The sequence below is a fragment of the Cygnus atratus genome, chromosome 1, assembly GCF_013377495.2.
Source record: "Cygnus atratus isolate AKBS03 ecotype Queensland, Australia chromosome 1, CAtr_DNAZoo_HiC_assembly, whole genome shotgun sequence".
Taxonomy (NCBI): domain Eukaryota; kingdom Metazoa; phylum Chordata; class Aves; order Anseriformes; family Anatidae; genus Cygnus; species Cygnus atratus.
The window spans coordinates 207,852,937-207,869,604 of record NC_066362.1 but is presented as its reverse complement, the minus strand read 5'-3'; the positions used below and the strand labels follow the sequence as shown (position 1 = coordinate 207,869,604).

General features: G+C 67.4%; 1 protein-coding gene across 1 annotated transcript in view; it reads left to right on the top strand.

Annotated features, from left to right (window-relative positions):
* The first annotated feature begins 1,175 nt into the window (after window positions 1-1,175).
* Window positions 1,176-16,668, top strand: part of PDE2A (phosphodiesterase 2A) — a 29,369-nt gene continuing 13,876 nt past the window's right edge. Inside the window, exons 1-2 of the mRNA XM_035571349.1 lie at window positions 1,176-1,255; window positions 16,315-16,447. Of these exons, the coding sequence (XP_035427242.1) occupies window positions 1,176-1,255; window positions 16,315-16,447 (213 nt within the window). The remainder of the gene's footprint in view (window positions 1,256-16,314; window positions 16,448-16,668) is intronic.

Here is a 16,668-nt window from a genome sequence, read left to right as displayed (position 1 = left end):
ATAAAGGCTCGAGGTAACGCTGGCAGCCGCTCCGAGCAGCACTTAAGGAACTGTTACGGGTGGCTTAGGCCAGCTTAGCTCCAATTTATCTGATCTGGGTGGCGAGGAAACCCCGGCTGGGCTGAGGGAAGGCTTTTGGTGGGGCCTCCCCTCGCTCGGCGGGGCTGGCCTCTGCCCCCCGGGAAGCGGGCAGGATGCGGCCCCAGGGTGGTGCTTTCCCCACCTGCAGACCCCTCTCCTTCTCCCTTTTGTTGTACGGGTCCCTGGGGGACGCCAGGCGCAGGAGCACCCCGCTGCTCCTCCACGTGCGCTGCCCTCAGTGTCTGCATGGATTGGGCATGTGGCACCCCAAAACCCCTGTGGTGGGGTGGCACTACTCCCCCCTGCCCCCCCCCCCCCCCCCCCCGTTGCTCTGGAGGAGGACGGGGGGGTTTCTCCTCTTTCTTTGCCCTTTCCCCCTGCTTTCCCCAGGGGAGGCTCCGGGGAAGCAGCGCTGCCACCCAGCTCCGGGGGCTGGGGGGGAGGGGGGGGGCTCATCCCTGCCAAGAACGGGAGGGGGCTTTCTGGCTGGGAATTCAGTTGGGGTGGGGGAACTTCCCACCAAGTGCACTGGGGGGGGCACACACCTCCCTGCTGGGGGGGGCAGGAGGCTGGGGGTGAGCAGGCCCCGCACCCCTATGGGGGGGTCGTTTCCAGGAGGTGTGTGCCCCCTGTCTTGTGGGGGGTGGCTCATCCAATATGGGGCTTTTAAAGGTGGCACCCCCAAAATCCCCCAGGGACGGGGGCCTCCCCCAGCCCAAGGGGGGGGGGGGTGACATGAAGGGGGGTGGGGACGCGCCCCCCCCCCCAGCCCCTCTCCAAGTGCCCGGACCCACCGGGGCTCACCCCACAGCAGGAGCACCGCTCGCAGCCCACCCCCCCCTGGGGTCCCCCACCCCCGGTGGGGGCAGTGCCCCGTCCCCCCCCCTTTATCCCCCCCCCCCCCCCCGCCCTCCCCGGTCCCCGCGGTCCCCGCAGCAGGTGCGGAGCGGAGCGGAGCGGAGCGCAGGGCGGAGCGGGGCGGGGAGCGCGGGGCCCGCACCCCCCTGCCCGGGGGCGGGGAGCGCAGCGGGGCCGTGCCGAGCCGTGCCGAGCCGTGCCGTGCCGTGCCGCTCCGAACCGGGCCGGGAGGCGGCATGGTGCTGGTGCTGCAGCATCTCCTCACCGCCCTCCTTCAATTTTTCAGACGGGGCCAGCAGGTCTTCCTGAAGGTGGAGGACGCCGTGCCCGGCTCCGAGGCGCTACAGGTAGGGATGGGGACAGCCCCCACCCCCCTCCCCCTTTTGCCACCCCCCCCCCACGTTGGGTCCCCCCCCACTCCCCTCCCAGCCGCGGCCCCCATCTCAGTCTCCCCTCCCCTCCCATTTGGGACCCCCTTCCCCATGTCCCTCTTCCCCTCCCCTCCCATTCGGGACCCCCATTCCCGCGCGCCCCCCCCCCCCCCCCCCGTGTCCCCCCTCCAACCCTCTCCCACTCGGGACCCCCATTCCCGTGCCCCCCCCCGACCCGGTTGGGATGGGGGAGCTCTGCTGAGCCCGCTCCCCGCCCGGTCCCGGGGGTGCTCGGTTTTAAGGGTGGGAAGGGACTGGGGGGGGGACACGAAGATCAGTGGGGGGGGGGGGGGCGGTGGAGCCGCGGGTCCTGCTGGAAAAGCGGCTTCGGGACGCTGCGGGGTCGGGACCCCCCCCGTGTCAGGGCTGAGCATCCCGCACGGCACCTCCCGGCCGGGCCGGGGGCTTCCCCCCCCCCCCGCCAACCCCCAGCGGGGTCTGTGCGCCCCCGGCAGCTGCTGGGGTCCTGAACCGGGGCGGGGGGGGGGGACGCTGGGGGGTCGTGCCCGGTGGGGAAACTGAGGCACGGAGCTCCGGGACCGGCCGGGGGAGCAGCGGGGACCCCCCCCCATCCCTGACCCCTTCCCGGGTGCACGGGAGGGGGGGGGGGGAGGAGCGCACCCCCGGCAGGGACAGGGGCAGCGGTGCCCCCCCGGGTGCTCGGGGACGCGCCGGGCTCCGCGCCCCCCCCCCACCCCCCCCCACCCCGCGCTGCCCTTCCTGCGGGGAGGTGCGGATCCTGCCGGGCCGGAGGAAATGGGCTGGCCCTGGGGGGGGGCGGCCCCGGCCCCGGCCCCTGCCCCTGCCCCGGCCCCGGCCCCGGTCCCGGTCCCGGCGGGCCCGCAGCGCCCTCCCGCAGCCGCACCGGGAGCCGCCGCCGCCGGGGCCGCGCCATGGGCACCCTCCGGGACGCTGTAAGGCCGGGACCTGGGGGCTCTGCCCGGCCGCCCCCTACCCTACACCCCCCCCCCCCTCGGAATGGGGGCTCCGGGGCTGTGGGAGGGGGTATGGGGACGAATCTGGGGGAGCCCCGGGGGTCGCTGGGCTCGGGGATGGGTTTGGGGGGCAGGGGGTGTGGGGCATCCCGTGCGTTTGCGGTGCCGGTTCGGGGTCTGATGCGTTTTGGAGCGCCTGGGGGGTGGGGTGGGGTCCCTGGCTCTGCGCCCCCCAGGCAGGAGCCGGCTCCCCGCTGCTGCCCGGCGCCTGGCTGTGGGCAGGCATCGTGCCCACCGTGGGGCTGACACCGGGGTGGTTGTGCCAGGATGGAGCAGGGGGGCACCATCAGGCCCCCCCAGCAGCGCCGTGCCCCAATTCCTCTCCTCCCTCACGCAGGTTTTTGGGGGGAAGGACGCGCCCCAGCTGAGGAGGATGGGAACGCGCTGGGTGCTCTGTGCTTCAAACGCACCCAGATTTGGGGCAGCTCGGGGGGCGGTTTGCTCCAGCCCTGAGCCCTCTGCCCCCCTCTCGTGTGTCCAGGGCTGGGTTTCCTGACCTCAGTGCCCAGCACCGTGGTTTGGGTGCAAGCACCACGGCCGTGGGCTCGGTGTCCCCCTGCCCGCAGCGCAGCTCGGCCGCTGCCGGAGCGAGGAAGGGAACAGCGGGCTTTGCCCTGCGAAAAGAGGGGCAGGAAACAAAATGCGCTGTGGGAAGCAACCAAAAGCTGCTGACGGAGAGAAAGGAACTAGGAGAGAAAGGCCAGCAGCACCGGCCTGCGCTGCGGCCGGCGGAGAGGGACCGGGGTCGGCGTGGCGGGCTGGGCCGGCAGGGTTTGCTGCGGGGTTTTGAGCCTGGGGACGTCAGAGCTGTCACCCAGCAGGGGCAGGATGGGCGATTCCTCCCCGTGGTAGCGCTCGGGGTGAGGGGATGTGGTGTGGGGTCCGTGGTGGTCCCAGACCCCAGGACCCAACCCGCCCTGCCCCAGCAATGTGCCTCAGGCAGCCTGTGGCACATCCATCTCGGTGTTTTGGGGACGGGGGACACGGGACGGGCAGAGCTGCCTCTCCGGTGGGTGATGCTGCAGCAGCACGGGGCGAAGGGACCAGAGCGGGGCCACGGAGAGGTGCGTGGCGAGGGGAGGACACCGCTGTGCTGCCCTGCGCGGGGACACCGCGTCCCTCCTGGGATCACCGTGGTCACCAGCAGTGCCAGGCTGGTGGCACTGCCTGCTTTGGGACCAGCAGCCCCGAGCCCGGAGCTGTGGGGCTGAGTTGGCCCTTGGGGCTTTTGGCTTTGTGCCCCCCCAGCCCCGAGCACCCCGCAGCGGGGTGAGGCCGCTCCGGCGAGCTGTCTGCGTCTCCACCGCTGCCTCCTCTCCCTGCCTCCTCTCCCAGCCAGCGGCCCCAATGCAATTACCCGCTGACTGGCCCATGAATCAGAGCCTAATTGATACGTGTTCGCAGCCTGGCCGAGCAGGAAGCCAGCCGGGGGGGTGTGTGGGGGGGGCCGTGCTGACCCACTGCTGCTGCACCCGCGCTGGGCTGGGGGGGCACGGCGCAGCTACAGGGCAGGGAGCAGCCGCGTCCCCGCGCCCCCCCGGCACCCCGTCCCGCCCCGAGGACGCGTCGATCCTCAGGGCGCACCCCTCTCCTGCCTCAGTTTCCCCACTGGGGGTGCGGGTGAGGGCAGGCCGGGCTTGTGGGGCGGGGGACAGCGTGGGGACATGCGTGTGTGCAGCCGTTTGTCTCGGCGCGGCCGCCGTTTCCTCCCGCTGACACAAACACATCAGCAGGGTAATAAAGGGGAGGAAAGGGCCGCGGCGGCCGCGCCGCACAATGCAGGGGCGCTTCTTTCCATGACGTGCGACGGGGACGGCTTCCTCCCCTCCCCTGCCCTGCTCACGGCCCCCACCCTGCTGGCCCGGGGGCAGAGCGGGACCCCCAGACCGGGGCTGGGCGCCCCCCGGCCGTCCTTGCCCAGGGGGTCCCCACCATTAAATGCTTGTTCTGTGTGTGCAGGATCAGCCCGTGCCACCTCGGTGCCTGTCCTGGTGCTGCTCGTTTGGGGGCTGTGGGTTTTGGCATTGTGGATCCCCCAAAATCTCCCGTGTCCGCGGGGTGAGGTGTGTGCCGCGGGGTGAAGTCCCCAGGGATGTCACAGCCACCCTCTCGTCAGCTCCTGCGCCAACCCGTGGGTCTCGGTTCTCCTCCTGGAGCCTCCCCGGGGACATCCTGTGAGCTCCTTGTCCTGCTGTGCCCACAGTCCTTGGGCACCTTCGGGTGGGTTTTGGGGATGGCCCTGCTGTGGTGCCCAGCCCCGGGCTGTCCCCAGGGGCTGCGGGGGGAGCCCAGAGCCAGGCCGGAGCTGCGCCTGCCCCGGGCGCATGGGGACAAGGAGGCTTTGGGGCAGCGGTGCCGGGTGTCTTTGACCTTTGGTGTTTGCTGGAGGGGAGGAATTTCTCATGCTGGAGCTGGCAGCACAGCACCAGCATCGTCCTCCTGGGCACAGCGTCTGCTCCGTGCCCCCAGACCTCGGCCCTTTCGAGCTGAGCTGAGATATTTTGCACGGAGGCGATGGCACGGGGCCCTGCCTGCAGCGGGGACGCAGCGAGGCCAACCCCAGGGGGCTCAGCAGGGCTGGATCCAGGTTTCACCTGAGCATCCCCAAAACACATTCCGGAGCTGGGGAGACCAGCAGCCTCCTCTCAGGGTTGGGTCTGAGCTGGTTGCATCCCCAGCCTGGCTTCCCCATGGTGCTGGTGGCCTGTCCCCAGGAGGATGGGTGGGGAGGTGCTGGGATGTGGGGAGGAGTGGGGCTGCCTCCTGACGCCCCGTGTCCCCTGTGCAGGAGCAGGGACGGCCGTGATGTGAGGCTGCTCCCAGCCCAGGATGCTGCCAGCCCCAGAAGAAAATCCTCCCTGGCAGCTGTGCTGTAGCCGGAGGGGGATTTTCGCTTCGGTTTTCGGCTCCTCGTAGGCGCATCCCGCTTCCACCCACGCGCTGCGCAGGCTGGGGGGCCCTCAGCCCTTATCTCCTGCTCCCTGCTCCCCTATCTCCTGAGCCTCAAGACAGAATCCCCCCCAAAACCCTGTGCTGCTCCTTTAGCCCCCTCCTTGCTTAGCAAAGCCCCCCCAGCCCCACGCAGCCACCTCTGGGGTGAGCCCTAAAATTAAAAGGGGAGCTGCGTGGCCAGCATTGGGCGCGTGAGCATCCCCTGCGCCCACAGGTGCCCAGGGTGGGCGTTTGCACCCCAAAAAGAGCCCTGCCAGGGAGCTCCGTGTCCCAGCCCACGTGGATGGAGGGGGCCAGATCCGGGGCAGGGGGGCAGATTTGGGGCAGGGGGGCGGATTTGGGGCAGGGGGCTGTGATGCTGCCCAGGCATGCGCTGACCCACTGAGCACCAGCTCGCCGTAGGATGGCCGGGATCCCTCCTGCGACTTCTCTCCCTCGCCTTCCCTTCGTGTCTCCCTGTGCCTGCTTCACCCATCCTCTTCCTCCAGCCAGCTGGGCGCAGGGAGGGAGCCAGGCAGGGCTCGGCTGCTTTTCTGGGGCAGATCTGTGGGTTTTTGGCTGCGTGCTCTGGTCCCGGCCCTGGCCTGGATTTAATGTGTGACTTTGGGTTGCGCCTCAGCTTCCCCCCCCAGTAATGCAACTCCTGCCATTCATGGGGCCAGACAACCCCGGGGCTGGACCCCGTAACCCAAACCCCTCGATATATGGAAAATAAAAGATTATTTGGGAGCAAGGAGCAGCTTTTCCATGCACACAGAGCAATGTCCCGTGGATGGTGTTATTGCAAGCAGCGAAGCTGCTCCGTGCCTGGTCCCCACGGAGTCGGGCAGTGCTGGCACAGCCCCGGGCCCCCCCCAAGCCCATGCAGGTACTGCCTGGAGAGCTGCCCCAAATCGAATTCCTCCCCGGCTGCAGATGGCCAGCAATTAAATTTTCCCAGTTCAATCAGAGGCTGGTAGATGAGCTCCCTAATCACCGTGCAGATCCCATTAGTGCCGAGTGGGGACGTGTGAACGTTCCCCCCCACCTTTCCCATGCCACTGCCCAAAGCACCCCCCAGGTCCCTCTCCAGGACCGTGTGCCCACGGGCTGCATCAGGCCGGGGGCTCCATGCACAGCACCAAGGTTTCCTTCTGGGGTCTGGCCCAATGCCCTCCTCGCTGGGCACCCTCCTGGCCAAAAGCCCCGCTCCCGGTTGGCAACAAGGGTGGCCAGCAGATCCTTGCCACGATGACCTCTCGGCGAGCCAAGCCACCAGCAGGTGTCTAGGAAAGCTGCTCGGTGGCAGCCTGGGAGGCTCAGGCTGCTGGCGGGGACAGGAAGGGGATCGGGTGCCAGGGAGAGCCTTCCAGGAACGCCGCGTCCTGGGGATGCGGCGCCGGCACCGTGCCCGGCTCTGCCACCGTGCAAAGGGCTGGCACCGGCGGGTGTGAGCGCGGGGCGTGCGGGTGTCTGCGTCCCCCAGGGACAAGGCATCTGGGTGCCAGGGCTGCTGCTAACAACGGGGTGGAGAGGGCTCCGTGCTCGGGGATGGAGCTCGCGTTCGCTGCGGGGTGCCATGGGGAGGGCGTGCGGGGCTGGCGTCACCCGCGGTACGAGGTGCAGGAGGATTTTAGGGACTGGTTTCGCTCTCCCTCTGCCCAGGCAGCCACCTCTTGCATGGATGAGGTAGCTGGGTGGATGCGGATGCTCAGCCAGGTCCATTTTCTGCCCAAGCTCTGGGTTTGCAGGACGGACCCAGCTGCACCCCAGCCCATAGGAACATCCCCTCCAGGCACCTCTGCTGGCACAGGGATGGGTTTCCCCGTCCCTTTGGGCTGCTCTGAGTTGTGAGCTGCATCATCCCCCGGGTGCTGAGAGCTGGAGGGGGCAGTGGCAGGGCCAGCAGCACCAGGGCTGGATGTGTCCCCGGCACACATCGGGCACACAGCTCCACCGCCTCACCCCACAGCCGGCCCCGCTCCCCTTTCCCCCATCCTCCGGCACATTATTTATTGCTGCAGCAGCCTTGCAGAGCCGGCAGCTTCTCGCCGTGCTGGGAACACAAGGGCAGGGGTCAAGTCCCTTCCTGGGGACACCGGGGTGCCACTGCAGCGCCGCAGTGCGTGGGTGACTCCTTCCATGGGGCCGTCCTTTCGCTTCCAGCCGTGGTTCTTGTGCTCACCCCGGTTATGCCAGGAACAAACCCTGCCCCGGCTGCCCCCAGGAGTGGGTATGGGGCAGGAGACGTGGGGCTGTGCGGGGTGCATCGGTGACCTCAGGCTCCCGTTTTATCCAGGGGAGACGTGGCCAAGGACTTTCCTTAGCAAATGCATCAGGTCCGGGGTGATTCGGGGCTTTGCCGGCGCGCGGCACCGCGGCTCTTGCGGAGCGGGGCTCTGACAAGCCATTTATCTGCTCCTCGCAATTTGTTTACCGCCCGAGTAACAACTTCCTTCCCTTCCCTTCCCTGGCCGAGCTGCTGCTGCTGCTGCTGCGGGAGAAATCCCGAGCCCTTTTCCAGCCCTGCTCTTATCAGCAGCTAATTAGCCACGAGTATTTTTGCCAGCCCTGCGGGGCTGTTGTTCCAAGAAGGCCGCGATGTTCTGGGTGACGGGAAATCCTTGAGGAGGACGACGGCCGCGGTCCCCGGGCCGTTTGTCCTGCCTGACAATGGTACATCAACAGGAAGCGGCCTTGACTCCAGCCCCTTTTTATCAGCGGGGCCGTCGCTGGCCCATTGTGGGTGGAGGGATGCGGCCATGGCCGGGCCGGCCGCGATGCGGGGTGCACGGGGATGGCTGGGGAGCACCCCGCTGGGCGCCCACCACCACCCCCGTGTGCTCCCCAGGGAGAGCCATTCCAGCTGAATCTGTCACAAAAAAAAAAAAAAAAAAAAAAAAAAAAAAGGAAACTGGGGTGCAAAGGGCCCCATGCACACCGTTTGTGCAAACCACCCTGCGCAAACCACCCCGTGCGCACTGCTCCATGCACGCCCCTTGCACAACCCACCCTGTGCCAACCACCCCATGCGTGCCACCTGTGCAAAACGCACTGTGTGCACAGCCCCGTGCACACTGCCTGTGCAAGCCTCCCTGTGCCCTGTGCAGCCCCCCCGTGCCCCCTCCCTGTGTGCACTGCTGTGGCCATGGGCCTGGCTGCCCACCGTGCGCCCTGCACCGCGCCGCTGCGCCAGCTCTCAGCCCGGCTGAACGGTGATTATATTGCAGCCTCGTCAGCTGGGACTCGCTAATAGAGCAAGAGCACCTGAAATGCCTCTTAAAGTGCTATTTAAGGAGAAGCAAACGGCTCACGCTGGTGCAGTTAGTCAGCTCTTTGTGCCTGCTTGGCGGTGGGTAGGGTGCTGGTTAGGTGCAGCGGGCTCAAGTGAGCCCGGATCAGGGGCAGAGGGGCTCACCACGGCCCTTTTACTCCTCCATCCGCACTAAATCCCAGCGTGGTGCTGATGGAGCAGGGCTGTGGGCCATGTAGGGACTGGCTAATCCCACAGGGTGTGGGTACAAGCCCCAGGGAAGTGCCAGCCCCAGGTCCCAGCCCAGCAGTGCCGATGGCCGGGGCCGGCTCCGTGCTCTTGAGCACCTGCCAACGGTGCCGAGCTCCTCATCTATCTGCTGCACCAGGACCCCGGGCAAAATAACATCTGGGATATAAGAGATATCCCAGAAGTGTTTCCTTCCCGTTTACACTCATTAGCCCGATATAAAGGATGAGGTAATTAGGGGCTACCTCGGGTTGCAGGTTGTTGCTGCCTGATTGGATTAAACCAATGTAATTTGCGACCGAAAGCACTGCTCTCAGCCACGACTGCAGGCACGGCTGGACGGACGGGCGGGTGGATGGGTGGATGGACAGACAGAGGGATGGACGGATGGACGGATGGACAGATGGATGACTTGCCATCTGGGGCTGGGTAGAGCTCCCCTCCCTCCATCCCTCCCTCCATCTGCCCCTCCATGCGTCCATTCCTCTGTCCTTCCAACCCTCCCTACATCCCTCCACGCCCTCTCCTTCCATCTCTTCTTCCTTCCATCCCTCTCTCCCTCCCTCTGCCCCTCTCTATCCCTCCATCCTGTCCCTCCAGCCCTCCATGAATACATTCCCCCACCCCTCCAACCTTCCCTCCATCCCTTCACCCCCTCTCCATCCCTCTCTCCTTCCTTCTGTCCCTCCTAGCCTCTATCCCTCCCTCCCTCCCTCCTTTTGTCCCTCCTAGCCTGCGTCCATCCGTCCCTCCATCCCTCCATGCATCCGTCCCTCCATCCCTCCACCCCTTCTTCCATCCATCCCTCCAAACCTGTCCATCTCTCCGTGCTTTCATGCATCCATCCTTCCATCCTTCTGACCCTCCTTCCCTCCCTCTTTCTGTCCATCCTTCCCCCTCTCTCCATCCCTCCTTCCGACTCCTTCTCCTCTCCCTCCATCCCTTCACCCTTCTGTCCCTCCGTTCCTCCCTCCAGCTGTCCTTCCATCCCTGTCCCTCCATCCCTCCCTCTGTCCCCTCCACCCTTCTGTCCCTCCGTTCCTCCCTCCAGCTGTCCTTCCATCCCTGTCCCTCCATCCCTCCCTCTGTCCCCTCCACCCTTCTGTCCCTCCGTTCCTCCCTCCTCCCCGTCTGTCCCTCCATCCCTCCACCCCTCTCTCCCTCCATCTGTCCCTCCATCCCTCCATCCCTCCTCCTTTCACTGCCTGTGCACCTGGGCAGAACCTTGCCCCATTTTTGCCCCATGCCCTGTTGATACAGACTATGGGGCAGGGCAAGGATCCGGCCCCAGGGGATCCTAAAACGGGGCTGGGGAGGGCTCGTGGTGCCCCAGGCTGCCCACGCCATGCAGCAGCTCGGCGTGAGCTCCGTGCTGCCAGCACCCGGCGCCGGGGCTATATTTAACCTCACCCGGGGGGGCGGCGGGGGGCAGCCCCGGGGGGAGCGTGGCCGGGGGGCTCGGCAGCCTCGAGGCAAGGGGGGGGGGACGGGGACGGGCGAGCTGCCTGAATCACTGGATATTTTTAACGCCGCCAGATTGCTCCGCGGATGCTTGGGAAGGGCGGCGCGGGCACTGGGGGTTGGTTGGCAGCCGGCAGCGGGGCTTGGCCGGGGGGGCTCCAGGGGGGGGTCTCGGCTGTTCCTGGAGCTGCTGGGGGGGGGGACACATGTCCCAGTGCAATGACAGCCAGCCTGGTGCAAAGGGCCGTGTTGTTCCTGGCCAGCAGTGTGTGTGGCATGGCAGGGAGGGGATGCTTGGCACGATGCTCGTGCTCACGGCGGTGCCGGAGGGTCCAGGAGGGGAGGAGATGTCCCCCCAGGTGCCCCTGGGGCCCTGCTGCGTGCCACCTTGTCCCCCCCGGCTCCGTGTCACCCTCCCAGCCCCGTGCTGCAGGCAGCAGCGAGATTCCCAATGGTTTTCCCTCCTCCGTGCCCACCCCCAGCCCCTGCTGCTCCCGCCGGGCTCCAGCCCCACCAAACACGACCCAAATCTGGCCAGCACCGCGACTCTACCCCCTTCGTGTGCAGCTCTCCAAAAATGCCTGGTGCCCCCCCTGCTCCCACCCCACCAGCAGCCCCCACGGCTCCCAGGCTGGTGGCTCCCAGCCTTGCCATCCCTCCAGGACCTGTTGTAGGGCCGGTGGGGGGGGGGGCACAAGCGTGCCAACGGCACCCAGTGTGAGCTGGAGAGGTGGCAAGGGCTCGGCGGCCCCGCGGCCCTAATTCCGTTTTGCCTTCCCTGGCTCGGGGAGCGGAGGTCGGCCGCTGTCTGCTCGCATCCCCAAGGCGATCGTTCACGCGGGGGGCTAATGCGCCCTGACTAATCCACTTACAAATTAATTGAGACCATTTCCCTCGCGTCCCCAGGTGGATGCATTCCCGGTCGAGGGGCAGGTGCCGGCACGGAGCGGGAGCTGGGCTCGGAGCTCCGCCACCCGCTGCCGTGACCACGAGCCCGGCAAGCTGCCGGCAGCTCGGGGAGTCATTTGCTCGTGGCCTTTACCGAAAAAAAAAGCTGGGCTGAAAATTCAGCCAGAAAATAATTAATTGGCTACAGGTTTCTCGGCCCCACCGGGAGGATATTGGCGGAGGCTGCCGGCCTCGTGGCATGGGGAGCAGATCCCCCCGGCTCCCTGCCCGAGGCTCGGGGAGCTCCTGGGAGCCAGCACCCATGGGTGCTCGCGCAGGCTGGCCAGGGTGCACCCACCACCAGCACAGCACCGGGGACCAGGACCAAACGTCTCCTGCCTGCCCCTGGCTGCTGGCGGTGCCGGGCGACATCCTTGTGCCAGAAGCGAATGGCCACACGAGCTGTGCACAAGAGGCATGGGGGACAATGGGGACGCTCTCCCCATCCTTGCACGCGGGACCCCAGCCCCGTTGTCAGCTGGACATGGGGCAGGACCCAGCCCCGCTGCAAACCCAGGGCCTGGGGGTGCCTCAGTTTCCCCTCGCTGGCAGAGGAGCCCGGCGGGGAGCAGCGCCCGCGTCGCAGTGCTCGCCGGTGCTGGCACCGCTCTCCCGGCATAGCGGGGTCCCAGGGGCCAAGGGAGGGGGTGCAGGCCCTGAGAGCCCCCCCACAGTGAGAGGGGGTGCCAGGAGGCCCCGCAGCACCTGTGTCCTGCTGCACCCAGGTGGTTGTCCTCGTCCCCTCGTCCCCCTCCAGAGAGGAAGGCGGCCAGGACGGGATTGCGGTGCTCCGTCAACATCCCCGTGGGGCAGGAGGAGGCTGCGGATTCGGGCAGGATGGGGCAAGGATGGGGTGGTCCCAGTAATCCCAACCAGCCCCTGCTGCCCGCCCGGCACCGTGCAGGGAAGGGTGCTGGGTGCTGCCACTCTCGGGGGGGAGGTCAGGTAAATGGGGGCAGAGCGCGGTGGCGCCTCTCCAAAATTGCTGGATTTTTGTTGCCCAGTCACCGATGAATCCCCAGCCCTACAAAGGGGGCAAATACCTGCCTGGTGCTTCCCCCCCCCCCGGGGAGGAATGTGGGGTGCTGGCACTGGATGCCGACGCCGTGGCCGAGGGCGGCAGTGCTCCTGCCCGGTGGCTGCACCCTGGCTTGTGTCGGCACAGACAGATTGCTTACCCTAACGAGATGAATGGCTTCATTAATCACCCCGTGGCTCCGCCGAGAAACGGGGGGGCAGATACGGCTCCGGCGTTTCGCCGCCCTGCGGGGGGGCTGCGTGCCGGCCGAGCGGGAGCTGGGACATGGGGTGGGCAGGGGGCACGGACCCCCAAAAGCTCCCGGCACCCCCAAAGGAAGGTGCTTGGGGTCGTGGTGGGTCCATCCCCTCCCCGTGAACCGGCTTCGTGAGCTCCTCTCTGTCATCCAGCCCGGTAATTGCGATATCGAACAGAGCCCTGCTGAGGGCACAGCCCCGTTGATGAATCCCCCAAGGAGCTGATGGAGATTTAATTGCCCCTCGCTCTCCTGGGGTGCTTGTACCGGGTGGGGGGGCCCCTTCCTGGCCAGGCTGGGCGAGCCGAGGGGGGGTTGCAGAGCCGCGGGTGGGATCACCCCATTACCACGGACACCCCAAGCCGCTGCCCACAGCTCCATGTCCCCCCGACACCCAGCCTGCCCCCCCCCCCCCCCCCATGCTGCCCCCACGTCCCCGTTCCTGCCACCCTGGCACCATTACAATGTTGTTTTTTTTTTTTTTACTGGGGTGGGGAGGACACAGACGCACGCCAGGGCTGGGACCCCAATGGTTTTGTGGGCTCTTTGGGGAGGTGCTGCTGTCCCAGGCAGGCGGCTTCTCCTCTGTGCACAGCTGCTGGGGGGTGGGGGGGTGGGCTGCGTCTCCAAAAAATGGTCCTTCCCCTCGCACCCCCCTGCAGGAGGCATTCTCCGAGGGGCTGCTCCGCTCGCAGCCCTGGGGATGAGGGCACCAGGCTGTGCTCCAACAGCTGGGAATCGCAACCTCTCCCCGCCCAGGCTTTCCGCGGCGCTTCCCTGGCTCCACAAAGTTAATTAACCCCCGGGAAGCGTTGGTACTCGAGAGAGAGCCGGGCTGGAGGAAGGACAAGGGTTTTTGGTCCCCAGCCCTGGTGTGCAGGGGGCCGGGGCTGGGGATGAGCCCCCCCGGTGGGTCCCAGCGGCAGGGACGGGGTGGCCGATGGCCCCGTGCCACCGCCGGGCTGTCGAGCGTTGCACTGCAGGAGGGCGCCGGGCTGTGCCAACACAGCCTCCTCCTGCCAGGCCCCGCAGCTTAATTAGCCCCGTAATTAGCTCCCTGGCAGGGGTGCGTGCCTGGAGCCCGGGCTGGGAGCAGCATCAATCCGGCAGGGATGCCATGGGGGTGCTGCGGGCGGCGCAGGATGGAGCCAGGCGCTCCCGCCGGGCTCAGCCGCTCCGTATCGTCCCCGGCGTTTAGGGGTGTTTTGTCCCACTCTTAGGGCACCCAACGGGGCATGTTCACAAAAATCCCATCCCCATAACCGGGCAGGGGGGATCTAATCATGGCACATGGTGCAGGATGTGGCTGGGGGGGGGGGGGGGGGAGGAGACGGACACGACGAGCCCCCTCCCCATCCGTGTCCACTCCATTTCGCACGGCGGCCCCAAGATGCTCATCCCCTGCCCGGCCAACACTCATCACTGCACCCCACAGAAGGAGAAGGATTTATTTTGGGGGGGGGATAGGGGTTAATCCCCCCCCCCCCCACAGCCCCCTCCAGGTTTTTGCAGAGCGGGGTTGGGGGGGCCAAGCCCTTGGCGCCCAGGAGGGCGCGCGCCGTGCTGCGTCGGCTCCCGAGCGCGGCAATTAAGCAAAGGCAATAAACAAAGCTGACAGCAGGGCCCCAGCGGGGCCAGGGGGGCCAGCAGCGGGGGGGGGGCCCAGCACCACAAGTACTATTTATGGCAAGAAATTCAACGCTGGCCCCGCACGGGGCAGGGGCGCGGAGGGGCGCGGAGCTCCGCGGCGCGGCACCGAGGAGCGTGGCAATGCCCTGGGCTTGGGAGGGGGACAAATGCCCCCCCCCCGCCCCGACCTCCCCCCTCCTGCTGGGAGCAGGGTGAGCGGGGTGCCCCCGCTCCGCAAACGGCCCCACCTGGCTTTCTGCTGGCCTTTGGTTTTTTTTTTTTTTTATAGCTCCTGCAGCTTTTTTGCACCACGCGGATGGGGGCCGGGGGGGGGGGGGGGGGCTGCGGGGGGCGGATTCCCGTCCCTTTTAAAGCCACTGCTTGCGTCCAGCTGCCACCTCGCCGGCACCTGTCTGTCACCGCGCCGTCGTGCCACCGCCGTGGCTTTCCTGGGAGGGGACAAACGGCTTTGGGCCCCGCTCCCCCGGCCCCCCAGCACCCGTTCTGGTCCCGCTCGGGCTCTGCCTCGTCCCCCCGGCACGGCGGGGATGCCGGGCACACGCGGCCGGCCGCCCGGGCACCCGGTCGAGGCCTGGCTGTATTCTACAGTGCATGTGTCTCCAGTGTTAGTGAGCGGCTGGAGATGCAGCCCTGTTGGAATCACAGCCAGAGCCCAAATCTTCAGCTCCCACCGGCGCCGGATTCCCCGCCGAGGACGCTGCGGGGCGGGCGGGTGGCGCACGGCCCGGGGGGCGACACGGGGCTGCGCCGGTTTGCAACGGGATTCGAGCTCGGGAGCATTTTGCTGCTGTTTTCTCCCCCCAAAAAACTGGGTTGGCTCCCAGCACTCGGAGCACCCCCCAAGCCCTGGAGATGCCCAGCGCAGCGGGGAGCTGTGCGCGGTCGTGCAAGGCGCACGCGTGCGTGTCGGGGCTGCTCCCGGTGTCCCCTGTTCCTGCGCGGGGCTGTTCCTGGGACACATCCACCAGCTCTCGGCACGTACGAGCTCTTTGGTTCCCCTCCTCCCTGCTCTCTCCCCTTCCTCCCTCCCGGTTCATCTTCCCCGGGTTGATTTATTTCCGCGTTAGCCGGGAGCAGCCGGAGTTCTCCTCTCCCCTCGTGCACCCCGTGCCATTCAGCCTCATTTTGTGCCTTGGGGACATGGTATGGGGACAGCCAGACCCCCCCCCCGGTGACACTGCTCCAGAAGGAAGGACACGGGGCTGGGTGTCCCTGCCGAGGGGACAATTTCAGCCCCCTCCCCCCCAAACCCCACCATCGCAGCTCCAGCCCCGCTCCGTGCACCCCATCCCATCAGCTGCTTGGGGCAGGAGGAATTTGGGAGCCCCACTTTGCACCGGTGGTGCCCGGGGCACGGCGCGACCCCGCCTGGGGTTTGTGACAAGTGCTGGGAGATCGGGGACCGCGGCCAGCCCAGGGTGGCCAGAGGGACGCCGTGCCCTCACCGTGCACTTCGGGGGGGGGGGGGTGGGGGGGGTGGCGCAGTGCGTGGTGCTCGGGGGCTTTGCCAGATTTCGGTGCCCACAAAAGCTGCTGGCTCGTCTTTAAAATTCCACGGCTGCGTTGGCAGTCGGGGCTGCGAAAGGCTCGGGGCAGGCTCGGGTCGTTTTTATTCATGCGAAGAAATCAAAGGCGTAAATAAAGCCGGCCGGGGTCAGCGCGGGGGACCCGGCTCTGGATTTATCGGCACGCGGCCGCCCTGCTGCTGCCGCCCGGCGCTGGTGTGGTGCTGGCGGGGCTGGGGCAGGCACTGGTGTGGTGCTGGTGCTGGTCTGGTCCGAGCAGACACCAGCAGGGCTCACACACGGCCACGTGTGGCTCCCCGTGTCACCCCGCTGTGCCAGCCCCGTGTCACACCACGTGTTGGGGGCGCTCCCCTGCCCAGTGCTCCCAGTATGCCCCAATATGGCAGGATGGCCATTTGCACGGTCACAGGGGCACCCAAAAAAAGGGGTGACCGGCCCCCCCCCCCCCCCCCACCCCCAGCAGCCCTCTGCAGTGAGGTGGCACCCGGCTCCTGTCCCCGTCCCCCTGGGGTGTCCCCGGCACCGTGCACCCCCCCAGGGAGGCAGCGTCACCTGGTCGGGATTTTGGGTCCAGGGGGGAAAAAAAACCCCACGGTGGTGACGTGGTGACGTTGGTGACATCGCAGCGGTGACCACCTCAGCCCCCTACCCGTCCCCTTCCCCCCCCCCCCCCCCCGCCCCGTGTCTGCTCTCTCCCCAGGACGCCCTGCTGAGCCTGGGGGCCGTGATCGACGTCTCCAGCCTGCGGGACGCCCTGCGCGATGCCGTCCTCTCCCTGCTGCCCAAAGTGGTAGGTGGGGACCCCGTGAGGTGCTGGGGGCGGGGGGCGGGGGGGGGGCACTGGGCTTCGATGGGTATCCGTGAGCTCCCTGCAGGGGGTGGATTCTCTGCTGGCTAATATTGGGGCTGAGCCACACGTCAGCGCTCTCCTCTTTGCCATTTTAAGCATGACCTGTGCTAATGTCCCCCCCTGGACCCTTGCTGATAGCGGGGAGGGAGCGGTGCTGAGCC